Here is a 27,705-nt window from a genome sequence, read left to right as displayed (position 1 = left end):
AGGGGGGAGAGAGCAGCGCAGCAGCGGGCAAGCCACCAGCTCTGAAACCCAGAAAAAAGCGACCTCAGCTTGTATACGCAAGAAAAAAAAATACTTTGGTTTACGACATGGTAGTTCGCACAGAATAAAACACCGCTCCGGGGATTCAGGAAATAAGGCTGGGTTGTTTGTGGACTCTACTCGATACGGCTGGAAACTCAGAAGGAAAGAAAACAACAACACTGGAAAAAAAAGACGAGGATTACACACAACAGTGACAATAAAACAACACTCCCCGACAAGTGGTCTGTCTGGTGCCGAGGGTGAAGTCCGAACAAAAACAGGAAATATTGGTGAATTGATATTCTATTCGAAGCATTTTAAATGTTAAGTTTCCAGATAGCGTTTCAGTGTGAACTTTAAACTCAGGAAACAATGAAGACATAACAAGCAAGAACTCATCAAGTGTCTCGAAGCTGCTAGCCATCCCGCTAGCGTTAGCGTGGCTATCTCGCAGCAAGCGAATGCGAGCTAAAGCTAACGCCCGCTAGTGCAGCTAAGTAAGCTAAGTTAGCTTGTCGGCTAACGTTAGCTGGCTAGCTAAACGCGTTTTGAGAAACTTTTGGTGTTGTTTCCCCGGAGCCCAAACACTGAAGGAGTATTGTAAGAACAGAGGGGAAGGGCAGGTTCCCTTCTGGACTTTTTCCCCTCTACGTATTTTCTTAATATGATGGCTGCGGAGGTCAACAGTGAGGATACGGGCTCGGTCACGACAGGGACAGGGGTGGCAGGCGGAGGAGGCCCGGAGACGGCCCCTTTCCCCTACTATCCCAAGACGAGCAGAATGCGTGTCGCTGATTTGGGACAAGCACCCGCACCGACCCTCCGCCAACATTCAAACACATCGCCGGACTCACTTCCTGACATGAGCATTATCTGTCCCATGTCTAGCGGGGATATGACCGGATCAGTGCTGTCCGCAACAGGGAGTGGCGGAGCAGGGGGTGGACATTCAGTTTTCCAAGGAACAAGCTCAGGGACCGTGGGCGGCATGTGTTGCTCTCCCACTTTGGAGGGTCCGGCTAGTCGGATTTCACCCACATCAACCGGCCCGGACGGGCCCGGTGTCTTCCCACCGCTGCCACCACCCCCTCCTCCACCTCCAGGCTGTGGGGGGCTCGGCGGCACTATGGATGAAAGCGACATGCAGGATGGACAGGAATACGAGGAAGAAGAGGTGGTGTTCCCCCTCTCTGCACCTCCGTCGAACCAGTAAGTATACTAGCAGTGCAAATTACGTCTTGTTTATTGATACCTGCAAGTCAACATTTTCAAGCATCCTGTACAGACTGCTGGGTTCACTTCCTTCCTGCTGTCAGACACTTGAGGTCTGAATTTGAGTTGATGTTGACTCCTGCAGGTCCAGTAGTAACTTGTGTTACTCACAGTTCTAGATCTAGAGTTGCATCCCACAATCACTGCTCCATGTACTGAGGATTTTTATAACCAAATAACAGTAGCGGCCATGAAGTAGTCCCAGTTAAACAAAATCTGACATTTTCAAACTTGTGATAATGTTTGGAAGAATCATGATTACTTAGAATGAGTCTAACTGGTAGCAGAATATGCATTTTTGTTTATACATGGAGCCAAAGTAAAGTCAAATTGTTGTTAGATTGAATTGTTAACCCCCTTTTCAAAAGTTCATCTTAATCTACTAGGAAAGCAGTGTTTAAACAAGTGGCAAGAGTCACTTTCAAAAGACAACCCCATGTAATTATTATAGTAAGTATGTAGATAATAAGAGAAAAAAGCAGGTCAGTTTTGTCAGAAAGGAATGGTAAGAGGAAGCAGTTCATGTGATTTGGTTTGATGAAGAGTTGCAGATGACAAATGCTTACCTCAGTCTCGATGAGGTCAGTGCATGTCATCTAGGTAAGCAACATTTTTATCTGTACCTTTCCTGTTGTATCTAAAAACGTTTGTCATACCAGCATGGGCTTTAACTGCAATTGCTCACAACTGTATGGAGTTCAGCTTGGGTCAAGGTGCTGGGAAATACCTGCATAGATAGGCCTGGTATTTCAGGGATGCAGAAATGCTGCCCTGTGGACTCTATTAATATGTATAATCTTAATGAATCAAATCCTTAATATTGATTATTTAAACAACAATTAGCCCTTTATATTTGTAATCTAGAGTAAGGTTAATCAGTTCTCTTACAGCTGTCTTGTGATTGGTACAGTGTCACTTTAATCACCCTGTGATTGAAGTGACACAAGCCTGAATGAGCATATTTGTATACCTTTCTTTATTGCAGCATGGAAAACACATCCTAAGCTCTGCATTAAGATTGCATCTCTAATTATAGGCATTTTTTATGAATTTATCTGGCATGGACATGCGCACATGTTCAAACCTGTGTGTGTGTGCTGGTGTTGTAATAACCTAAATACAGCCCTCCCATTTGTTACAGTCTCATTAGAGAACTGCTGAGCTTTGTCATTTCTGGCCCTCATACTGTGAGATATGGAAGTGACTGGGCCTGGAGTGTGGATTCAGCTCTTATTTTAGGAGCCACTCTATATCTCCCTGTCAGATTACAGGGGAAGGGGAAGGCCAGCATTTCACCAGTCCTGCCTGTATTGGTAATGAACAACAAAAAATGGAATTAACTGCACTTGAATCCAAGTTCTTATGTATAGTATTACTCTGGAAGTAACTGTGTGGTCAAGCGAATATGGACTTCCTCATGGGTTTGCACTTGCATTCCAGTTTATCAACTTGCAGGGTTGCCAGTGAGGCAGTGGAACAGTTGTCACTTGTGCATGAATGGCATTGATTTTCTTTGGTCTTGCTTGTTTCACAATGACTGACTTGTACTCAAAATGTGTATCTGCCGCATTCACTAACACACATAACTTTACATGCTAGTGATAATCGAAAAATGAAGCAACTGACTCACTCAGTCCTACTCTGAGATGCTTTACTTAATCAGGTTTTTGCAAGTCACATACACAACACAAGCTATATTCCCCAATTTTAGGTTTGCGGTCATGGTGAATTGCTAGTAGTGGTGATAAATTCACCGGAAAGCTAGACCGCATTTCTTAAAAGTGTCTGGTTATTATTAGCCTGCAATTTCCCAATAGTGTTGTGAAGTGTATGACAATATTTATTGAAATGAGACATACTCTTATGGCCTGAAGAAGAAGAACAATACACTAAATACACAATGTAGATATGTGGAAGGATTCTGACAATTTGAATTGAATATTTCAGTAATATTAGAGAAATGTACCTTGTTTAAAAAAAAATAGGCTAAGGTCAAATGCAGAACATATTTGTGTGTTCATCATGAAAACACCTGCCAATGGCAATATATGCAAGGCCAAACACAAGCTCTCACATATTTCTATGTGAAAATAAAAGCCAAAGGTTAAACTTTTGGCTTTTATTGTAAATCATTGCCTTTATCCTAATGTTCATCAAAAAAAAAAAATGAATAAACATTAAAAAGTTGAACTGAACTGAGAATGTTGACAAAAGTACATGTTGTTCCAGTAATATACAATTTCCAAGGCAAAACCAATGATTTACAATAAAAGTCAAAGATTTAAGTTCTCAAAGGGTTTTTAATTTGATGTTTCTATCAGCTTCAGAGGCTGAGTAATAAAGGTTTTGGTGAATGTCAAGTGTTTCAGACGTTGTTTTCACACAGTGATTAGGTTTTAGAATGTTTTTTAGAGGGCGCCTTAGGTCTTAATGGGTTACAGCAAGGATATGTCACTCTGCCAGAATGTGTCACCGATACACTGTGATAGACAGTGTAGTTATGTGGCCCCTCTGCAAGGATATTGTTTCATCCAATGGATGTTTTCAGGCAAAATGGACAGTCATGGACAAAGCTGAAGTTTTGGCCTGCAGGCAATACAGTGAATCTAATGGACATACTTTATGGCACACTATAAACTCATCTTGTGTCACACTATTTATGTGAACATCCTGTCTATGTGTAATACAAGACATGCATACATTTGTTTTTTGACTTCTTTTCCAATGTGCCTATAATAGCATTTGTCAGCGGCAAATCAACCATTGGCAGCAATGGGTGTTACATTCACAGCTGGCTACCCACACCACCCTGAGTGATTCTGAATCTCACCCTGCCCTCTCAGCCGTGTAGCTAGCTGTGTATGCCTTCTGTAATCGGGCTGATCTTGTATTCCTTTGAGTTATGTTAGCAGCCTGCAAAGTGCATATTGGAAGAGTGATGGCGGAAAACTTCCACACTATTAAAAGGGGTCCCAGTGTGTGTTGCACAGTGACTGTGTGCATTCTACTGCACAGAGTGCAGTGGGGTGAAAATGCCTGTGTAAGTGAGAGAGACACAAACAGCAGTCGCATTCATTCACACCTCTGTACAGCAGTGTGCCATTCATAAACAATAGCTACAGCACTGCGATAAGAATTTCACACTGATGATAGCTTAACGAAGAGCCAAGAGCAAAGATACCAGGTGGCCCCCACAGTGTGTGTTCCTGCTGCCTTTGCAAGCCTCAGGCCCAGTGCCTGAGCTTAAACAAACAGCTCGTTGGGAAATGAGTCGTTGAGTTTGAGTTTCCACGAAGATTAGAGAGGATTTTAAGTCCTAAAGGGTTTCCCTGGTGGTAGGAGGAAGGAGAAAGAGGGGAAAGAAAAGTTGGATTTGAAGATCAGTGGCTTTATGAATGAGTTAACCAGATTTAGCAGTTGGCTATGGACACATCTCTGTAACTGCTGTGTTAATTGAGCACCCACACTACCTAATTGCCCTTTGTGTAGGGTGGCAGAGACAATGGAATTCTGAAATGGCATGGGGATCATGTCACATAGCTTAACTAGGTTATTCCCTGATGGAGGCCGTTCCCTCCAGCTGAAATGTTACAGCACTTTTATAACAAAGCAGGGTTTTATTAATGGATTGGATCAGTCATTACACCGTCGTGATGACTGGTGAGCCCAGCAATTAGTATTAAGCCTGTAATTTCCTGATGGACTTTTAAAAATTACTGCAATATTGAATATTCCATGCTGGTAAAGTATATACACTGTTGTAGCTTAAATTAAACAATTTTTGCACCTTGTCACAGATAATGCAAATGCTTAGATTTTGTTTACTACACACACTGATTGATATACAAGCCCTATATTTATTAGTGTAAGATCTATGTTGTGCATTGATAAGGGAAAGCCTATGGTTTCCATGCATTTTCAATGTGTTACGCAATGTCCTGTCATGCCCTTCCAATACCCACACTGCCCTGCCTTTTCTCTCCTACATCCTGTTTTCAAGACTTCTGAGCCACTCATTGTGGCATTAACAGGATCCTCAGAAGCATTTCAGTTGTTTTTGACAATACCCAGGATTTTTGATTTGAACTATTTTTCACATGAGTTAGGTGTGCTGAATGATACACAGCCTGAAATAAATTTTTCAACATGGGGAAGAATTCCCCCTTAAATGCATCGCATGGGGGGTGGGGCAAGAGAAGAAGTTGTACTTATTAGCAAGTAACAGTGTATATGACACCAGCAGCATTTAGGAATTCTTATATCAGTATTTGATTCAACATAAATATAATAAAATTACACAATAACAGTAGTGGTTGTGACATAGCAATGAGACAGTATATTAAGACTTAGTATAATGCTGACGTGTTAACGTGTCGGTACGAGTAGGTGAGTGGAGTTTTGCCCGCCTGTCTCTCACTTTTTCTTGATTACCCTGAGTGATCACTCAAAATTAGCAGGAAGTGCCGCATAAAAACAGATGCCTATGGCTTTAAGCTCTCTCTCTCTCTTTGACTGTCCCAAAGTCATTTTTACAACCATGAAAAGCAGCAGCTAAGAAACTGAACTAATTGACATGTTGTATCTGTCTGTCTGTCAGTCAGTCAAGCAATTGCCTCTACTCTGTTTAATCACAGCGCAGCACCTACACACAACAAACAGTGTGTCAGTGACAGTCAGCTGGTCGGAGAGCGTGTGTGACTACTTGGTGTTTAGTATTGATTCTTTGCGGTTATATACGTTAAACTATGGCAGGGCAAATAAAATTTTATATGAAATACTATGTATAATGATGATAAGTAAATACATTAATAGGAAAACAAGACAAAACAAAATTCATCTTGGCATTGGCAGAGGCATAAGCTATCGGCGATCGCTCTGATGATCGTCAATCACCGAGATCATCATCCATTGGCGCAACTCTAGCTCCTTCTTTTCCCTTGTCTCCTTGCTCTATCCTTTCCTTGTATGGTGTCTCCTCCACCTTATCTCTTTCCACACAATAACAACTTTGTTAAAATAAATCAAAGTTTTTGCTCTTTGGGAGGGCCAAGCTCTAAAATGAGTATCAGATTGCTGGGATTTGTATTACTCAGTGAATTTATGAATTTAGCTTAAGTCCCGTTTTGGGTGCTGAATCCACATTCACATGCAGTTACAGTCTTGCTGATTCTTCCTGTAACACCAGTTGATGAAAGGTGCAGCAGTGTACATTTTACAAATCGAGCAACTAATTTCACTGTTAACTTCGGGCCACAGATATATTCTGAGCAGTTGCCACTGCAGCTTCACTTCAGTAACTTTACTGGTGCAAAAGTTTCCTGAACATTATTAGCCATCACTGTAAAGGTCAGTGCCAATATCCCACATTACAACTTCTAGATTTGTGTGAATTGATGAAATTGTGTCCTATTCCCACAATCCTGCACTGAAATTCAAGCTCTGTGATAGGTTGGGGACATTGCAGAGAAAGTGTTACAATGTCTGGTTAGGCTTGAGTACTGTTGTACTATAGACATGTCTTCCTGCACAGCAAGTATAGTAAAGGTGATTCTTTTAACAGTGATGTTACTCCATTGCTGTGCAAAAAACAGCCACAGAAATGAAAGCTGGTTGTGCAACTGTGTATATTTTGTTTGTTATATTTTAAGTTACTTCACATTCAGTTAGACAAGAAATGCTGGCTTTAATTCAGCAAGAAGAAAATGTTCTTAACTGGACACCCCTGCTTGTAGAAATTAAATCTCAGGAGGAATATTGTATGGGTAGATGACAGTGAAGCCTATTATCACTGATGTAATGATGTTATTTAAAGCCGAAAGCTTTCCTGCTGTGAATCAGCCTCCCTGAAATGTGCCTGGCTGCACATTAAAATGATGGTGGTTGGTTAGCATTCAGACTGAGCGAGGCTGAAGATGCATGGATGACCCTTCCCCATCTCTCCATCTGTATAGTTTAGGTCTGTCCCGGTGTGCTGTCACTCTCCTACCCTGACTGAGGGTAACAAGCTGCGGCAGTTGACTGTGTGTAAAGCAAAACAAAACAGTTTTAATAGCTGCTGTCAGTCCTCCACAGCTCTGCACCTACTTTCTTTCCACTGTGGAAACTTGAGCATGCAAATATAAGTAAATGGTTAAGGGATCACAATTTGCATAATAGTTTTTTGGCCAGTTAGTGAGTGCATAAACCCAAACAGTTTACATTAAAACCTGAGGCATTACTGAAAGAATGCTTGGTGTTGGATTGAAACCAGTCTGACTCTTTCAGGGTCAGTAATCTTCATTTAAAACCTGTGTTTTGAAATTATAGCACGATAGAAGCCAGGTGAATGTAAACATAGCATATAAATGTCTATGTATATGCAGTGATGCCACTCCCTACCCTTGCTGCCCGTCTGCTTCAAAAACCAATAGGCAGCATGCTCATGATGCGTGGCTTTATGAGTGAGAAAAAGCACAGAGTAAGAGAAGGAGAAAGTCAGTGGAGGATGAAGTGGGAGCAAAGACTACAGAGCTACTGTCTGCCTCAGTCTCTGAAAGATCCCGTTGTGAATTTCTTCAGAACAGGATAACAGAACCGGACATGATCATCCAGTTTTCTTCTAATTAGTTAGCTCAACTAAATGCATGTGGGGTAACAGTCTGCAACTCTGGGTCTTCCTGTTCATCTTACTTCAATGGATGTTGCTCGTTGACCCTAGTGACGGGAGATGACTGTACCAGGGCGACAGCAGGGTCACATCATCATGCCTTGTATGGATTTAGAGCTCCTTTTGCTCTTCTTTCCACATCGGAGCTCACAGTTTTTGTCTGGCTAGCAGCAGTATCAGTGGAGTGGGTGCACCTTGTGAGACCACAGGACACCGGAGGGAGATGCAGCAGAGGGCGAACTCAGCGTAAGTGGGGCATCAAATCCCCCCGGCAACTCGTACCTCACCTCCCCAACAATTGGCTGATATTTTTTGTTGTAGGGATTTAATTGTATGGTAGATATTAAAAAATATTGATTGTTTAAAAAGGAAAATCATGTGTGTATGTATGTGTGCAGTTTGTTTATTTAGTATTATATGGGGAACTTTCTTTTAGATTAGATCTTTCAGCCAATTGTGTTCATCTGACTATTCAATGGGAATATCACATGAAATCCATTATAGATCTTTTATGTCCGGGCTGTTTTGCATGGAAATGTGTTAACTGCATAGTCATACACTTAAAATGTAATAGTATAATGTGCCAATTTTATCTGACCACATAGTTCACAGACCTTACATGTGGAAATCAGGAAAGGTCATACTACATTTGTAACTACATGGCATATGTGATATCAAGACACCTAATGGAGAACATTGGCTTGATTAAAGAATGTCAGCGGGGTGTTAACTGGGCATTAAATATGTGTGTAGAAAACATGTTGTACTCAGTAACCCTTATAGACAGTTGGCAGCTCCACTGAGGCGCATTGCTAATGTACAGTAATGCAACGTTTCATTACTTTTTGATACTGATGAGGGCTGACAGTACGTCTGTGGAGATGTTTGAGTACAGCCACATCCATCACACACAGAAGAAGATGAATAAGAGAGACATAAGCTGGAGAGAGAGCGCTCACAAAAGACCTTAATGAGAGATAGACAGACTGACAAGAGAGACGAGGTCCAACTCACTCACGTCACAGCAAACAGTTTGTCAGATTTCTTTTGGATGTGGTAGCATTAAAGCAGTTTACATTAGTATTTTAAAGAATGTGTGAGTGTAGAACTGTTTCAACAATCTATTAACTTATTAAATGGTCAATTCCCTCCGAATACACTGGTTTTTATTACTTTCAAAAATAGTTATGCTTGAATGATTTAGGTCAGTAGAGTATGCGGTGTCCTCATTTTGAGCTCAAAATTTTATTCCGAAGGCTTGGTGTCCTTTCAAACTGTAGCTTGATAATTCTTTAACATATCTGCTGTTTTAGCAATAATTCCGCCTTGGTTTGACACAGATGAACAGAAAATTTAAATATCCTTTATTTTCTCTACAGGATATAGATGAGAGTTTTTTTTCTTACTCACATCAGTGTGTTATTATCAGTAATTTTCTTTATCCATATACTTGCCTAAATCCTCCAAGCATATAGCATGCTTGTGCTGGTATGGGTGTCTTCAAGTGCTCTCTAAAATACCCTAATAATTAGTTGAGTGCACATTAATAACCCAAACAATGCAAGCACTGTATGCTTTATAGCCTTGAGTTTATTTATGTTGCTGTATAAAAACATGTGTTTGCAGCAGCTGTTGCCCATTTAATTAAAACATCAGTTACATATATGCGTGTTATGCGCTCACATATTTCTTTGCTGCAGTCACTGCAGTTACTGCGCACATTACGCCAGTTGTATTCCATTTGATTTCTAAAATAAAGCAACCACACTAAAGAGAAGCAGATAAAAAAAAAAACAACAATTCATGTATAGATATTCATGAACCCATGTTAAGTATTTTACTATTTATTACTTATTATTTATTTCTTTGTGGGAACGGTACTTTTCTCTTTATGAGGAAGTCATACTCTACTCTATTCTATTCTATTCTGTTGCTCACATGAACAGGATTGTATTTGCCCCTTTTCCCATGATGAAGTCACTAAATTGGTGTTGTGTTAAAAAGGTTCAGGATGTGGACTGCGGTGGTGAAGGATGACACTGTGAGTGACCCCTTCTACTCATAAACCTCAGCAGTTTCAAACATAATTTAGTGTGGTGCCACCGACAGGTAGTTATCACTTGGCTAGTGTTGCAAGCATAGTAATTTGCTATGCATGTGAGTTGCCAAAACAGTATACACTATGATCAGTGGACTTTTAATTTCTGAAAGTTTGTATTAGTTAGCCTGTTTCAGTTGACCATGAGGGAACTGTATGCAGAGAGATAAATGCCTTATCCTGGGCTGCGCGTCAGTAGGCGAGAACCAAGACGTCACTGTGCTGCTTGCTGTTCATGTACAGACATGACAGAGCATTCCTCAAGCTGATAGTAGAACTGTATCTTGTAACCACTGTCACGGCTTATGCTCATCCTCATAGCACCCTTTCTGTGTAGTTTGGTTTACCCAATCACATACCATGTCATTATGGGCAGTATGATAATAATAGCTGAATATTATAGCTCATACACAAAGCTACAAGAAACCAGATCTTAATAGCCCCCACCATAGTAATTCAAATCATCACGACTTCAGAAATAATGCAGGTGACCTAAAGTCACTGTACAACAACAAATCCACATGGCGGAGGTTGATATGGCAATGAGAGAAATCATAGTGTTCAGTCGTGAAATAAGTTGCGAATACCACAGCCATAAACTGTATGTTTTAATGCAAAAATACAGCAAAGCAACCTCACTCAACAAATAACCCAGAGGACTGTGTGTGCTGAGTGCTGATAATCAATCCTGGATTAAAATGCACCTTAAAAACAAGACTGGTTTAAAAGCACTTAATGCACTGGCTTGATTCAACAACCCAGTGAATAGCATAACACAGTCTACATTTCACACTGTGTATTTGAAACATAGACTAGGAGTGGGATTTGATAATTAAATGACGCCAAGGAGCCATTTATTGTTAAATGTCTGCCAAAAGCTGGAGCTATAACAGTAAAATATGGCAGGTAACAAATATATTAACACTGCCATTTAACAATTTGAAAACCCACCTGTCGCTGAGCTCCACAAAACACCAGCATTGAAACTCCCCTGCACCCCGTGCTAAAATACAAAGCACTGTTTTATATTCAATCCTGGCATAAATGCATAATGCAAACAAATGTCCTTTTCCATCTAAACTTGGAATTTCTTTGGTGGAAATCCAAATGGAGAGTCTTCTTCTGTGAATGATCAGCAAGGCCAGGTGTACCTGGTTATTTAATTACCTGCCAATCATACATCAAAGGCATGACAGTGATATTCTATAGTTGAATACTTCCATGTCTATGATCAAACAATTTTCAAGTGATAATTTAAACCAGGAAATATAGATGATGTAATTAAATAAAGGAAACAACGAATAAACATTTGTTGATATTGCTGCCAGAAGCTGATGTTAGAACCACCAATAAAATTAACAGCTTTTTACTTGAAGTTTTACTTGAAGTCACTGGTATAATTATAGGTGGTCTATTTAATGACCTTTTGTAAGGAACTGTTTACATATTGACCCTATTTGTGAAGAAGAATAATAATAAAAGTTGTCCTCTAGTTTACTTGTTCATGTTTTCTAATCTTAGGCCCAAGACTATGAATAATTATTTTTAATGTCACCATCATGTTCAACCCCTGTTTTATTATTTCTTGTTTAAATCAGGCACTCATTTCTTGGATGATTAAAAAATTATCATTTGGTGGTGATCCATGGGTTTAGGCTTTCTAAGTATCTTAGAAACTGGTTACTGGTGCTTTGGTGATTTCATCATTTCTTAACCCTTTTTACCCATCTGTTAATGTTTACTTGTTTTCTAGACAATAACAGCTCACAGAGTAAGAATCTAAAAATATAAAACGTTACCACTTTGATAAGGTTGATACAGAAATGTTTGTCTCAAGAAATTTTACACTCCTGTCTTTCCTTTCAGTGCTCTATAACCTTAATGTACTGAAGTTAACACACAGATGTTAGATTTGGTGTTGTCTTGGTTAAACTGTGTGGTTGATAGCACTCTTTGTTTTATGGTAAATGGCATATGTTACTATTTTTATATGTAATCAAATTTGAAATAAATAAGCTCCATAAACAGGAATATGAAAACAAAAATTTTAAAGATTGCATTTAACATTTTCAGCTTTGTTCATTCTAACTGTTATACACAGCCATAATCACATGTCTAGTGTAATTGTTGTGTAATACCAGAGGCCCAAAGTGACACATAATAATCAAAAACATGGATTTGTAATTTGCACATTTGCTTTTATATACAGTATAAACTGCAGTTTCCTCTACATGTGTTGGTATTACTAGTTGCTGTTGGTTGTTGAAAACAGGCCTGTTTTCACATAGAAAAACCTGTAACACCGTTTCCTCTGTAAGTTTGAAGTATGCCAACACAGGCTCCCAGAGTTCACTATGAAATCACCACAATGCCCCTCACCTGACTCCATCACCCTTCCCATTGCAACCAACACTATCAGCTCAAGTTCATGTACAGCTAGGAACATAAACTCTGATAAATGCCTGATGTCCGTGTGATGGACACTGAGCCAGGATAAATCTGAAAGTATAAGACTTAATAATTACACCTTTATTTGGTTGATTTATAGTGAATATAAGCCTATTCCAACTGACACTTTTTTCAGGGTATTGTTTACAGCTAATAAGAATATGTGTACAGGTGTCTATGGATAGCTGCTTAGATGAATGTCTGGTATAAGGCCAGTAAGTCTTTTCAAGTTTTTTTCTTTCTTCAGCATATCTGTCAAATTAACAACACGTTGCTCTAAAAATTGGTGTGAGTACATCAGAAGTGGGACCTTTGTTAAAAACAGCATCTTCCTATCAATCATGATCTATACTGTGTTGTGCAGGCCTGACACTGGCTGGTGTTTAGTTGTTAATAATAGCTTAAAGCCATGGAAACAGTAACTGGCCTTTGCAGTATTTCATGTTGTATTGTAGCTAATCTGACCAAAATCTTGCTTTTGTAGATGTTGTGGTTTGAGTAATTTGGCCTGATTGAGGATTAGTTGCATTGGGCGTCTGTATCCCAAATGTCGTTTATTTGGCTTTTAATGTTATTATATACATGGTGTATAATGGGTGGTGTGCGTATTGGGGAGCATAAACTATTTCAATGTCATTATGCTACAATAACTGGAACCTATCTAGTTCAGTTAGCAGGATGGTGTACCCAGCTCTGCTCTCTGCCACTCTTTTAGCAGTCATCTATTGTTCCCTCTGTTTTGTTCCCCTTCAGTATTATTTCCCCTAGCTTCCCCAGTCTCTTGAGGGCTGTTTGGCCTCACTCCCCAAATACTCTCCATCACCCTCTTCAATTCTCTTATCACCCAAACCCCCCCCCCCCAATTAAAACCCTTGTGGACACTTAACTCCCCCTATCCTCTTCAGCTGGCCTTCTCTGGCTTTCTCTGTGAAAGCAGACTTGATCATGCTTTCTTTACAAGAATCACCAAAACCAGATGGGAGCCCTTCAGATATTCTGTGAAAAAAAGCTACTGCAGGACCTCATTTATCTTTTCACCGCTGGATGTTTTTCCAGTCACTGCCCTCCATTCTAAGAGGCACCAGTGGCCTAAATTTGGAAAAGCGTGTTAATTTTTTACTCCAGCTGGCAAGGCCCTGTCAAGTTCAGCCTCACCTGCTGAAATTTTAACCAGTGTTGTTCTTAAGGCTTCTGTTTAATTCAGAAAGAAGCAAGACCTTAATGGTGTGCTGGAAACTGGAATTTCAAAAATAAAATCTTCTGGATTAAGCTTTTAGGTGCCTTCTGCTCTCCGTTTGTTTTGGAACACATGACCTGCTCGTTCTGTCTGGGTTGTACTCTCATGAAAGTAGGCAGTGGAATTTAATAAAGCTTCGTGTCTAATATTGATTTCATTAGTCTATCAGCAATTGACATACATTTACTTCTTTACTTACTTCCTTTAACAGGTTCAGAACTGATCTGAAAATAAAAAAGCATTACACTGTCAAAGTTAAAGTTATTAAGTACAACACATGACATCAGATAAAGGTAAAGATAAGGTGCTTGTTTAAGTCCCTATTGTGAAGTTTTGTGATTCTGTAATATTATGATTGGTGATAGTAATCTTATACATAATTATAATTTCTGTTTTAAAAAAAAAAAAAAACTTGACTGTAAAGAATTCAGTTTTCAGTATTATTGCAGATATGTATGATAACAGAGGACTAGCGTCTTCAAAGTGTTCAGTCATTCTCTTCAAAGTATCCTGTGTTTGGTTAATTTTTGATTCATTAACACACCTTACTTGCATGTTTCCAGAGTCTGTAAGCCTCTCAAAACAATAAATCACGTTTCTCACATTATGCTTACGTTGTTGGTTGTATTGTCACAATTCTTGTGTTGTAAGTGGTCTTTTATTTTTATTTTTTAAGATTATTTCTAGCCATTTTGCCCAGCGCTACATTTATTCTTAATATAGTTTGACATAAAAAAAATAGAAAATCATAATTTCATGGCTATACATGTCATTTGTGCACAGGTATAGTGGCTTAACACACTATCCATCTTCCTCCACCTCCTAATTATTTCTTCCTTGTCTGTGTTTCTCAGGTGGTACCATGGCAAGCTAGACCGAACCATTGCTGAGGAGCGGCTGCGCCAGGCCCGGACCCCTGGCAGCTACCTCATCAGGGAGAGTGACCGCCGGCCCGGTTCCTTTGTCCTGTCTTTCCTCAGCATGACCAACGTGGTCAACCACTTCAGGTATGACAGAGTCCAAAGCAACAAGCAGAAATAACTTAATCTCAGTGATATGTCTATTCTGAAGCTGCATCAAGAGTCTCCATAAATGCTTTAGACACAATAGTTAGCATAAATTAGCTATTTTCAGAGGTGTATCCCCTGAAAAGACCTCATGTGTCCTACACAATACTGTAATTGTTTTTAACTGCTGCTTTATTTGCTGTCATAATTTACTGGGAAACCAAAATGTTCCTAAACTTGGGATTTACATAAAATGGGAGACTTCCTTGAAGTCTCATTTGTGTTCAGACTACTAGTTACACAAACTACAAAGACTTAGCTAACCCATCTAGCATTGCATTACTAGCAGCCTACAACTGAAAGAACTTTGTAGGTGGAAAGTCAGAATAGTCTGGTGTTGCATGACTGCTTAGTGTCTGTTCTCCATAGAGTCCTGTTAGTAGCTGAAATAGAACATAACATGTCATTCTACAATAAGCAGACAGCACGCCACCCTCAATTAGAAGATAAGGATATGGTAACTACAGAAGTTATTCATTACCTGCAAACCAAAAGGGCAGAAAGCCACAAACATGAAAGGGCAACTCAGAGATGAGCTGATACTGAGGTGAGAATGTTTGGGGTTGAAGCGTGGTTACTGGTGGCCTGTTGAGCCATTGCAGACTGCTTCAGCCTATTTGTATCATGGTAATTCAAACAGACAGTACATTTGAGAAAAATGTTTTTCATAATGCATATCAACTTGCACGCATAAATGTCTTCTGAAACCCATTACTCTGTGTGTCTGTTTGTGTGACGCAGAAGACTTATCTGTCATGCAGTGTGAGTGGGTGGACCTGAAGCAAAAGAAAGAGGACAACACACTTGTCTAGCAGCAATACTATGTTGTAATTTACAACTTCAAAGTCAATAAAACAAGACAGATTAAGCATTACAATCTGTCCTCCCCCTCAATGGATATGTTGTATTCAGTATGAAGATACATTAACCCTGCGGCTCACATATAAAAGGTACAGATATGCTCTGTCACAGCAAGGTCAGACAATGCAATGCATGCTATGCTTAAAAAAGTATACATACTTTTTTAGAGTGGCTTACTTGAAGATTGGATATCATAAAGTGTAAGTACCGTATTTTCCAGACTATAAGGCGCATTTAAAAGCCTTTAATTTTCTCAAAAAACGACAGTGCGCCTTATAATCCGTAGCGCCTTATATATGGATTAATTCTGGTTGTGCTTACTGACCTCGAAGCGATTTTGTGTGGTACACAGCGCTCACGGCGCTCTGTCAAAATGTTTTAGTACGACTTTGGTAAACTGCAAAGCCGCACCGCTTGCAGCATTACGACTATCGTAGTCAGGAGCGTCGCGGAGTAATACATACTGTGCTTCACCATAATATTACAGTGTGTGTGTATAAGGACCTATAAGGAATTATTGTGAATACGCTAAACGTTTGATTTAGCGGTACCACTGTGTTTTTTTTACGTGTTACAACTGAACAAGGTTGGGAGTTATTGTGAAAACGCTCATTAACGTTTGAACAATGTTGAGAGTTATTGTGAACGCGTTCAATAAAGTTTGACTGACTTATCTGACTGTTTTGTTTCGCTTAATGCGCCTTATAGTCCGGTGCACTTTATATATGAAAAAAGTTCGAAAATAGACCATTCATTGACAGTGCGCCTTATAATCCAGTGCGCCCTATAGTGCGGAAAATACGGTAACCTCTGGTATAAGAGATCAATTAGCAGGTTACTGAAAATGGTATGTTGCATTTACATGTAACACCCAAGTTTAAGCATTCCCTGGTGTGTATATAGTATTAACTGTAGGGGCTTAAGGATATTAGATGAGTGTGTGATGAAAGTCAGTGCATATCTAAATAGACCATTTTAGTCACACTTTGCCATCTTCTCAAGTACATGGTAAATGGACTTGCACTTATGTAGCGCTTTTCTAGTCTTCCTGACCACTCAAAGTGCTTTACAATACTTGTCACATTGACCCATTCACTCACACATTCATACATCACACCCATACACACACTCATACACTGATGGGTCAGCCATCAGGGGCAACGTGGGGTTCGGCATCTTGCCCAAGGATACTTCGACATGCGGCCTAATTAGTGGACAACCTGCTCTACCTCCTGAGCCACAGCCACTAAGTACACTGCCTCCATTGTTTTTCTCTTTGTTGTCTTTTTGATGCACCCTAAAGTAAATTCTTTGCCTTTAATAGTATTTCCTGTTACAATGACATCATCTCCTTCACTCAAACTGGTTTAGTGTGCACCCATGATGTCATTGATGCTGGAAGGAAGGAGCCTTTCTGTAAGGGAATTATGAACACAAGGTTAATTGCGTGACACCTACACTTCAAAAGGCTGATGTCCTTAGATTGTACTATGAGCAAATGAGTAATAGCACAGTGGGTTTGATATAAACCCTCAATCAACTGATGAGCAGAGAATTAGGATTAGTAGCTCTGCAATGGGATATGGTTCAGAGCAATGCTTTCCCATACCATTATAATCATTCACTGTAGTGATTTCTGCTTTTTATATGAGTCACAAATTACAAATATCATGGATGTGATAGTTGGATTCAACAGGGCATCCTTTCTCCCACTGCCTGAAATCCTCTTTAAAAAGATATTTATGTACCATTTTAAAGGATTGTGGCACAGATATTTATCGTCTTATTTTTCATATTTATTTATTATACTGTATATGAGCTATGTTTCATCTGCAGTGTAGGTACACTGATGAAAAACAATGCTGAGTCCAGATAAGTAATTTTACTGTCAAAGGAATAAAAGATGATCTTTTTTTTGCTGCCTTCACTGCATAGTAAGGATCCTGTATTTAAAAATATCTTTGCTTGTCCTTTATCATTATTGTGTTTCCTTCAACAGGATAATCGCCATGTGTGGGGACTATTACATTGGAGGGCGGCGGTTCTCTTCTCTGTCAGACCTGATTGGTTACTACAGCTATGTGTCTTGCCTACTAAAAGGAGAGAAACTGCTATCACCAGTGGCGCCCCCAGAGGTGAGACTGACTCCGTGGCTTGCATACAGTAGATTCCAAATTCTGCCTTTTATAGTTCAATTCCAGTATATTTTAAATTTTGCAGTGTTCCTCTACAATTTTACATTAATCATTACTCTTTGTGTGTGACATGACATTACGTAATATTTGCTTTCTTAGCTCATTTTAGTTGTTTCTCAAAATAGATATTGTGAAATACACCTTGTGTAAATATTATGAGGTACTCCCAGTAGGTTAACAGTGTTAGATTTGAGCAGAAATTGTGAAATATTGAATATTCTCTTTCTGTTTCATTTTAAAGACTATAAACAATAATGCCATAAGCACGCAAAACATGTGACAATAAACAGAGAATAATCAGTCTCCTGAAATGTTTTCCTGTAAAAGGTTTTTAACCTGATAAAATGTTTGAGGGTTGAAAGATCTTTTCTTTATTCAGCCACTTGCTCAGTGTACAAGGGAGTATTTTTCACGTCCTCCTAACCCCATTTTTCTTCTACCTTCAGGCAGTATTCAGAACTGTTGAAGGCAAAGCTCCAGTTAATGCTCATTACCTTTTTCAGCCAAGTGTGGTATCTCCCTGAGGGAGTTGTAGTGGAATACTTGATTTTGGGAAATAATTCAGGGATTTAACATCATTATGGTTTTGGAAGGTCAAGGCTAAGGAGGTTTTTTTATTTTTTGTTTGCATGTTTCCACAGCCTGTAGAAGATAGGAGGAGAGTCAGGGCCATACTTCCATACACCAAAGTGCCAGATACTGATGAGATCAGGTGAGTATCAGTGTATATCGGTGCAAACGAGACTTTTCTTGTCCTATAGGTGTCTTAAGAGTGTCTTCATAAATGTGATGCACTATCTTTGAGACACAGATGAACACTGATGATTTCCTGGACTTAAAAATGAAGCAACTTCCTACTTTCCCTGTCACAGGCCTGCTCCTCCCTTCACAGCAGCCCAGAATGCACATCAACTGACTTGTTAATGAAAAACAGTCTTGCTCCTGTTATTAAGCTGCAGTACACACACTTACTGATGATCCCAGCTATCCCTGATTTCCTGAATCTGATAAACATCTGTCTGAAGTCTGCCTCAACACTGAGTCTGCTATTGAGCCACAGGCTTAACTGAGTGGATAGACATGCAATATTTACCTCAAATGCTATGATTCAGGGGGGACACCTGCTGGTGATGCTTCAGTATTACAATTGACACTAAGTAAATAGGCTCTTGACAACAAAGATTTATAGATGGATGTAATGATAGATCTGCTGATCCCAATGACATGATGACAACAGTGTGATAGAGATGGTATGATTTTATAACACCTATTACAGCAAAGTTTACAGTGCATTTAAAACATCTCTTTATTTTTAACTTTTTCATACAGTTTGCAAAATGTCACAATGTTTCCTACCTTTAACGTCCATTTTGACTCAATGTATCCTCAGCTTCCTAAAAGGGGACATGTTTATTGTTCACAATGAACTAGAAGACGGCTGGATGTGGGTGACCAATGTTCGCACAGAGGAGCAGGGCCTCATTGTGGAGGATCTGGTGGAGGAGGTGGTAAGTACAGCACAAGATGGGAAGGCCATATCGGTTTTTTTTTTTTAATAAAATATGTATCAAAATGTCAAGGAAAAGTATTTGGGATGAAGACAGAATTGATAGTTGCATCCATAAACTCGGTGTAATGTGGATAAAAAGAACACGATGTGAGGTGACTACAACATATCACACCAAAGTGGCATCAGCATAGCAGCAAGTGTTGTGATATAATGCATAGCAGCATAGCAGTCTATAGATGACAGGAAACCCGCAGTCATTAGTCCATTATAAGTAATGTCTTGACAGATTTCTGTTTTTGATATTTTTCAGGGGCGGGAGGAGGATCCACATGAGGGAAAAGTGTAAGTTGCATTGCATTGAACTCCATTGGAAAAAAAAAAAAAATTAAAGCAGGATCTAGTTCATACATGCAAATGCACCTCAGTTACAATGCTCTATGATGCAGCAACTTGTTACTTACTTTATTTTGTGAAAATGGTTACTGCCTTTGTACTTTTATAACAATATATAACATATCATGACGGAATAATATCCACCTAGTTAGTCAGTTAACCTTCATGCACACAACCTAGTTTGCTTTGTCCTCGAGATATAAATTACGTTTTGATATTTACTTTAACAAGCAGAATAGCATGACAGCACAGGGCGTAACATATGAGTCATTGTCTCCTTACTTATCATGTCCTTCAGCGTTGGCAAATCTTCAAGTTCAACGCAATGACTCTACTTGCGGGGAAAAAAAAAAAATACACGAGCATGCCAAATGCTCCAGGCCCTCTACAAGAAGAAATTATAAACTGAATGATCACATTTTTTCTTTTACAACATTTGAACATTACATCGAACATGACAGGGTACATGTGATATATTTGCATACAGTAGCGATTAATTTTGCAAACACTGGACAGTCATTTTACTTTGGATGTCTCCAATGGCGATGTCGTTTATTAAAGATTTCAGTGTTGAGAGATGGCATTTTGTTGATTGAACCAATCGTCTGTCGCTCTTCCTTCTGTTCCCCTTGTTCAATCTCCTACAGCTGGTATCATGGAAAGATCACCAAGCAAGAGGCCTACAACCTGCTGATGACAGGTACCATTCCTCTTTGCTTGTCATTAGGCCAAAGTTATTAATCACTTGTGACATTAGCATGGATTATTTTTTGTCAGAAATAAGTTCTGAACACCAAAGTCCATTTATCACGATATTCTGCTGAGCATGCATTAAACCCTCTCCCTCTCCCCCACTTGATTCTTCTTTTTCTCATTTCGTAGTTGGTCAGGTGTGCAGTTTTCTTGTCCGGCCATCAGACAACACACCTGGAGACTACTCCCTCTTTTTTCGCACCAATGAAAACATCCAAAGGTTTAAGATCTCCCCCACGCCCAACAATCAGTACATGATGGGGGGGAGGTACTACAACAGGTATGTGTGGCTATTTGCCCGTCTTCAACAGTTGATACAACAGAATGACATTAGAAAAAGACTGATGCTAAATTGAGGCATTTTTTAAGTTACAGCCAGCATGTTTCATATATTTTGACTCGCAGTTACTGACGTGCTGCATTTCGTCTGCTCTCTCAATCCCTGGCAGTGTTGATGACATCATTGACCATTACAAGAAGGAACAGATTGTCGAGGGCTACAACCTGAAAGAGCCAGTCTCAGTGCAGGTGGGTACAGTTGTAAAGTAGCATTATTGAGCCTGTGTGATTCAATATTTTTGACTAATTTGGATGATAGTTGACAATCAGTAATTATATATTTTGAAGAAAATCTATAGCATCAGTCAGTTTCCTGTTTGTTTTCTTCCCACTGCTACTTTCTACAATCTGTTTGGGGGAAACAAGTATAGCAATTAATAAAAAAAATGAAATAAAATTTAAAAAAATTAAAAAATGTAATCTAACCATTTGAATGGAATTGATTTTGCCTTTGTGGGGATGTGATAGCTTGATTTGTTGTTGTATTTTTCTGTAGCACCAGGAACAAGTACTTACTGACACAGTGGATGGGAGAGAAATTTATAACACTATCAGACGGAAAACAAAAGATGCTTTCTACAAAAACATTGTCAAGAAAGGCTACCTCCTGTTCAACAAAGGTACATGTAAACATCTGCCTTGATATACATTTCAATAAAAACTTATAATAATATTATCTTAGTCTTTTCTAGTGGTTAGGTCAGTCAGGATCTACTGTTCAAATGAATTTTGCTCTGGTCCATTTCGCTTACAGGTAAAGGCAAACGGTGGAAGAACCTTTACTTTATACTGGAAGGTAACGATGCCCAGCTCATCTACTTTGAGAGTGAGAAGAGAGCCACCAAACCCAAAGGGCTGATTGACCTAAGTGTGTGCTCCGTGTATGGAGTACATGACAGTCTGTTTGGCAGGTAAGATGTCAAAATATTTTTTTGTTTTTGGTTTAATTTAGTAAAGTTGGCAGGAAAGTGCTGTCGCTCAGTTCTGAATGCTCAGCTGCACGGACACCGCATGTAAGAAAGTGCATATTATTTTAATGAGATATCATACTGAACATTTAAAATCTTCTCTTCTGTTTTACTTTTTCAGGCCAAACTGTTTCCAGATTGTTGTCCAGCACTTTAGTGAGGAACAGTACATATTCTACTTTGCAGGAGAGGCTCCAGAGCAGGCACAGGTAATAGGACAGTCAGCACTTCCCTGTCACTGATTTTTCATAAAGCAGGGTAGAAGCACATGCATAACTATTTTGCCAAGATGCTGAGTTCAAAAACCTAAAACTGCATGTTCTACCTCCGAAATAACTCCCAAAGCTGTGCACTGCTGTTCTTATTTATATAAATAGCTCTAACTGGTTCTTCGCCAGATACAGAGGACAGCTGGGTAGTTCTGTACAGATGTAATCAGGACCTCTCTATGTGACGACGAACCAGTCGAGTTCTTACAGAGACAGAGCCCATGTCGACTGTGTCTCGCAAATGCTCTGACCCCTTTCTGTCTTTACAGGATTGGATGAAATGCCTTCAAACTTTCTGCAGTAACCTAAGGAAAACCACTCAGCCCACCTCCAACAAGAGGCTTAGACAGGTACATATTCCATCTGCCAGTGTGTGTTCATTTAGATGAAGTAAAGCAGTTGATGTTCAAATCCAACACTCAGATGTAAGACCACCATTATTGAATAATTGTAAATTAAAAATTTGAAGCTCAAAATTGATTAAAACTGAGCATAACTGTGACAGATGGCCACATAATTAGAAAGACTTTCTCAAGTTCATTATCTGAAATACCTAAGTGCATTTAACAAAGTATCAAAAAAGGACTAAATGACCTTTTATCCCAGCTGGCTTGACACATATTTAGCACTGTAATTGTAAAACAAGTCAATCTTGTCATTGCATAATAACAGCAAACCAAATTTGGCTTGACTCAAATTATCCCTCACTTGGAAGTCACTTTGGATAAAAGCGTCTGCCAAACGAGTAAACGTAATGTAAATGTTAGTTTTGAAGCCTTCATGCGGCCGTCCCACATCTTTAATTTTAAATGAGTCGAGTAGTCAGTTGATTTTATTTTTTAAAGCTTATTTTTAGTTGACATCTTCCAAAGGTAGCTTATTAAACAAATGAGTAACTATTTGCATTTGTCGGCTAAAATGAAAATCTGTAAGGGCTATGTGTATCTTAATTTTCAAAAGTCTGAGAAGGGGTAGGTTTGAATCGACAAAGGGAAGAATTAATTATTGTTTGAGTTAAGAACATTGTTGAAATTAAATTATATGTTTTTTATCTGCTAAATCCTTCATTCTCTGTCAGGTGAGCAGCCTAGTGCTGTATGTGGAGGAGGCCCACAAGCTGCCGGTGAAGTATTTCACCAACCCTTACTGTAACATCTACCTGAACAGCGTCCAGGTGGCTAAGACGCACCCTAGGGAGGGGCAGAACCCCGTCTTTACTGAGGAGTTCATCTTTGAGTGAGTCTATCACATATCTGCATATTTTCCTTCCTTGGATTCTTCCACTGTTCATCCTGCCTCTATATTTTATCCTCCTCACATTCCCAGCTACCTGTCTTGCTCAGAGTTCATATTTTTTCTACTTGTTTGCAGAATTGCAAAATGAATGTGTTTGTCGTTTCAGTGACTTGTCAAGTGAAATCAACAGATTTGAAATCAGCCTGAGCAACAAAACAAAAAAGAGCAAAGAAAGTGACATCTGTAAGTACCACTGTAAATTTAAAAACATATAATCTCTGAAAATTTCTGCATTCACAATATTCTTCTTTCTTTCATTTCAAATCTCACACCTCTCCCACCTTTTCTGTCCATCTTCCTCCACACCTCTCTCTCTCTCTCTCTCTCTCTCTTTCTCTCTCTCTCTCTCTCTCTCTCTCTCTCAGTGTTCATGCGTTGCCAGCTGAACCGTCTGCAAAAGGGCCAGATGATTGATGAGTGGTTCCCTCTCAGCTCCCACGTGCCTCTGAAGGGCATCGAGCCGGGCTCTTTACGTGTACGTGCCCGCTACTCCATGGAAAAGATCATGCCCGAAGAGGAGTACAGCGAGTTCAAAGAGGTCTCATCCACTGAAAAGTGGCTTTGATTGCAATGTCCATTAAGTGTTCTGTTCTGTTGTTGACTCAAAATGACAATGATTTCATTGTTGTGCGTCCTCTGCAGATGATCTTGCAGAAAGAGTTCCATGTCATCTACGCTCTGGCCCATGTGTGTGGTCAGGACCGCACATTACTGGCAAGCCTCCTCCTGCGGATCTTCAGACACGAGAAGGCTGAAGCCCCCCTTCTCAGGACTCTCAATGACAGAGAGATTAACATGGAGGGTAAAAAAAAACACATAGACAAAAGAAAGGACTTGTGTAATGAAACTCGCTCTACCTGACAATCCTACTACACAGCAACACCACAGTGTGCAGTATTTTGCAGGGTTCGGTTTGCTGTGTTCATTGAGTTGTGTCTGCTCAGAAATGTGCACAACCATGTCCTCATACATTTACATAACCTCATCTGCTTGTGCACTGTTATCAGATGAGGCCACAACATTGTTCAGAGCGACCACACTAGCCAGCACTCTGATGGAGCAATACATGAAGGCCACAGCAACACCCTTTGTCCACCACGCTCTCAAAGACACCATCCTCAAGATCATGGAGAGCAAACAGTCCTGTGAGGTAAAGACCTACGAAAGCTTTCTCTCACACATTGTATTATAAGTCTGTTTCCCTCTCATTTATCTGTGGTGCAGGGTTAAGGATATGGCATTTCCACTCTCTTTCCACTCCACAAGGTTGCCATGTAGATGCAAAGAAATACATAAAACTGTGACGCAAAACAATGGGGTCTCAAGACTTCTCTTTGAGCCTTAATGCCACAATAAATATTTTAAAACATGAAGTTCTTATACAGTTCATACACCCACTGAGACAAGTGTCTCATAGTGTGTAAGACATTGTGCTTCACAGTTTGTTTTTTGATCTTAACTTCTATTGTATTGCTTTAAGTAAAATATAACAAATATCCCAATTGCTTTTACTAATGGCTGATCCATATCTACACAATACACAGTATTTATCAACATTACTTGCAACATGTGATACACTGATTGCTATTACTGTAGAAAAATGAATTGATAAAATTAAGTGTCTCTTATCTCATGGCTCACAACCATACATTATGAGTTAAAATGAATCCATCTTCATTTGTTTTTCTGTTTCCCCTCTCTCTCTCCGTCTCTCTCTATCCTTCCATCGGTTTAAGTTGAACCCTTCAAAACTGGAAAAAAATGAGGATGTGAATCTGAACCTAGCTCATCTCCTCAACATCTTGTCTGAGCTGGTGGAGAAGATTTTCATGGCTGCTGAGATCCTACCACCGTAAGCATATACACCCACACGCAGCTTAGTTGTCCAGTTTTGTCACTAAACCATTTGAATTAGTATTTAAAACAAATGCAAATCTCAAGTCCAAGGGACCCAAATAATGCATTATTGTCTCTCTGTCTATGATGACCCATCCAGGACACTGAGGTTCATCTATGGCTGTTTGCAGAAGTCTGTGCAGCAGAAATGGCCCACCAACACCACTATGCGGACGAGAGTTGTGAGGTAATCACCTATGAACAATGCGGGCTGCGCTTCATTTCTTTTTGATAGTTTAGAAGAAGACGCTGTATATTTGTCCTGCATTTACCATCTTTTATTCTAGCATATGATGATACATAGTTTTTTTCTTTCGCTGTCTTAACCGTATCTATTCTTTTCTCAGTGGCTTTGTCTTTCTAAGACTGATCTGTCCTGCCATCCTCAACCCCAGAATGTTCAACATCATTGCTGGTGAGCATCGACTGAGAAGCATACTCAAAACCTTCCTGTTTGCCTTGTGACATGTTACAATGTGTGCTTTGCACTGCCATCTCTTCTCGCAGACCCTCCGTCTTCGACAGCAGGCAGGACCCTCACACTGGTGGCCAAGTCTGTCCAAAACCTGGCCAACCTGGTTGAATTTGGTGCTAAGGTATGAAATCCCTCCTGGAAAACAGTAGCATTCAGTAGGAATATTGTTTTCATGATGGAAATGTGAACAAAGAACTTTTTGAGAATTGTTGGTATTTCACAGCTGTCTTTGTTGTCTGTCCCTAACAGGAACCCTACATGGAGGGTGTGAACCCTTTCATCAAAAACAACAAACATAGGATGATCATGTTTCTGGATGAGTTAGGGGTGAGTCTCACAGACAGAAAATGAATTACAAGTATTTTGATAACTGATTGTTTGAGTAACTTTACATGAAAAAATGTTCTTTGGCTTCTTCCTAAAAGAGTGGATTTTATACTTTTCTTCAGTTATCATTATTCTTCAGTATCTTTGGATTTGAACATAAGCTGATGAATAGATAAAATCATAATAATGATGATAATTCCTAGTTGCAGCTCTAATGCAGACCCTGACTCTGTTTCACAAGCTAAGATAAGTCATGTGTCTGTGTTACTAGAATGTCCCTGACCTCCCTGAAGCCACAGAGCACTTTAGGACAGACCTGTCCCGGGACCTTGCTGCGCTGCATGAGGTCTGTGCCACACACTCAGATGAGCTCCGGACACTGAGCAACGAGAGGGGAGCACAGCAGGTCAGACACCGATGATATCATAGCTGAGCTCACACAGTACGATTTACGTCACCCTGTTTCAGAAGATTGATCTAATTCACTTTCCTCTCTGCAGCACGTGTTGAAAAAGCTGCTGGCCATCACAGAGCTCCTCCAGCAGAAGCAGGCTCAGTATGCCATGTCCAACAGCAACAGGTAGTACTGCACTCCTCCTCCCATCTTCTCATCCTTCCGTCAAGTCTCCTCCACCAGAGTGCAGCACAGAGGAGACCTAGCATGCTCTACCCTCATCACCATGGCAACCCCTCCGCCTCCACCCTCCATCATGTCCTCCTCTGATAGTCCCGCCCATCCCCACCCACCTGCCATCTTGTCCCGTTCACCACAAGAGAGCTATGCAACAACAGCGGCTGAGTGCAACAACTGATGCAGTATTTAAAAACAAAAAGAATAAAAAAACTCGCGCCAGTGACTGACAGCTGTATGCACAGGAAAATTATTTTTCCTTCATAAACTGTGTTCATGATTCTGACTTGGGTACATTTCATTCCCTTCATCATGAGGGCCAAATATAAAGATTTCAAAAGAGGTTTCTTTGTACCCACTATGTGTTTTGATAGCACAGGTTGCCAAAGTGTACCCCCACCCCTCTGGCTCAATATGAGGAAACTGACAAGAAGAAGCTAGTTCTCTCGGTCCCCTTTTCTGGTAACTGGATTATGAGCGATAATGCTTTTTATACTGTAATTAGTGACTGATTTATTTTAAGGTTGTGACAATATCAACAAAGTGCTGAAACTAGCATTTCTGTCTATTTGTTTCCTTTTTTCTTTCTTTGGTTTCTAGATTGGAACAAAGTCTTTCAGAAAAGTATGGTTATTTTATATTAAGAATAAATTCTCTTGCTGGAATCATGAGTATATAAGAGAGATGAGCTGAATTTTTTTTTTTTCCTCCGATTGTATCAGCTATTTTTTGATTATTTGGTTAAGTCTTTTTTGAAACTTCTGATTGCCAGACAAGACACATAATCAGAGAAACCAAGTAAAATGAAAGTGTTTACAGCAGTAATTTTTTTGGAATAGTACAGAATGTATCAGACATGCATGCACTTATTAAACAGTTTTTGTAAAGTAGATTATGGAGTCTTTCATTGTCCCCTGACAAAGGTGGAGAAACGTATGCACATAGCATCATGTGGCTTTGTTACTTTTAAGGAGCATTTCAC

The 27,705-nt window shown here is 39.7% G+C and overlaps 1 protein-coding gene across 1 annotated transcript; it reads left to right on the top strand.

Annotated features, from left to right (window-relative positions):
• On the top strand, nt 1-27,615 carry rasa1a (RAS p21 protein activator (GTPase activating protein) 1a). Its single transcript, XM_071482703.1, has 25 exons — nt 1-1,251; nt 14,598-14,750; nt 17,671-17,806; nt 18,508-18,578; nt 19,257-19,374; nt 19,687-19,718; nt 20,417-20,469; nt 20,652-20,802; nt 20,972-21,050; nt 21,358-21,481; nt 21,616-21,772; nt 21,951-22,038; nt 22,368-22,448; nt 23,177-23,334; nt 23,501-23,577; nt 23,760-23,932; nt 24,037-24,196; nt 24,402-24,544; nt 25,131-25,246; nt 25,391-25,477; nt 25,638-25,705; nt 25,798-25,886; nt 26,015-26,092; nt 26,364-26,498; nt 26,593-27,615. Exons 1-25 carry the CDS (start codon nt 707-709, stop codon nt 26,674-26,676), a joined length of 3,156 nt encoding a protein of 1,051 aa, XP_071338804.1. The 5' UTR covers nt 1-706; the 3' UTR covers nt 26,677-27,615.
• The last annotated feature ends 90 nt before the right edge of the window (nt 27,616-27,705 follow it).

The sequence above is a fragment of the Trachinotus anak genome, unplaced genomic scaffold, assembly GCF_046630095.1.
Source record: "Trachinotus anak isolate AG129_WGS33_773 ecotype Australia unplaced genomic scaffold, CSIRO_AGI_Tana_v1 ptg000008l, whole genome shotgun sequence".
Classification (NCBI taxonomy): Eukaryota; Metazoa; Chordata; class Actinopteri; order Carangiformes; family Carangidae; genus Trachinotus; species Trachinotus anak.
This window is presented reverse-complemented; position numbering and strand designations above follow the sequence as displayed.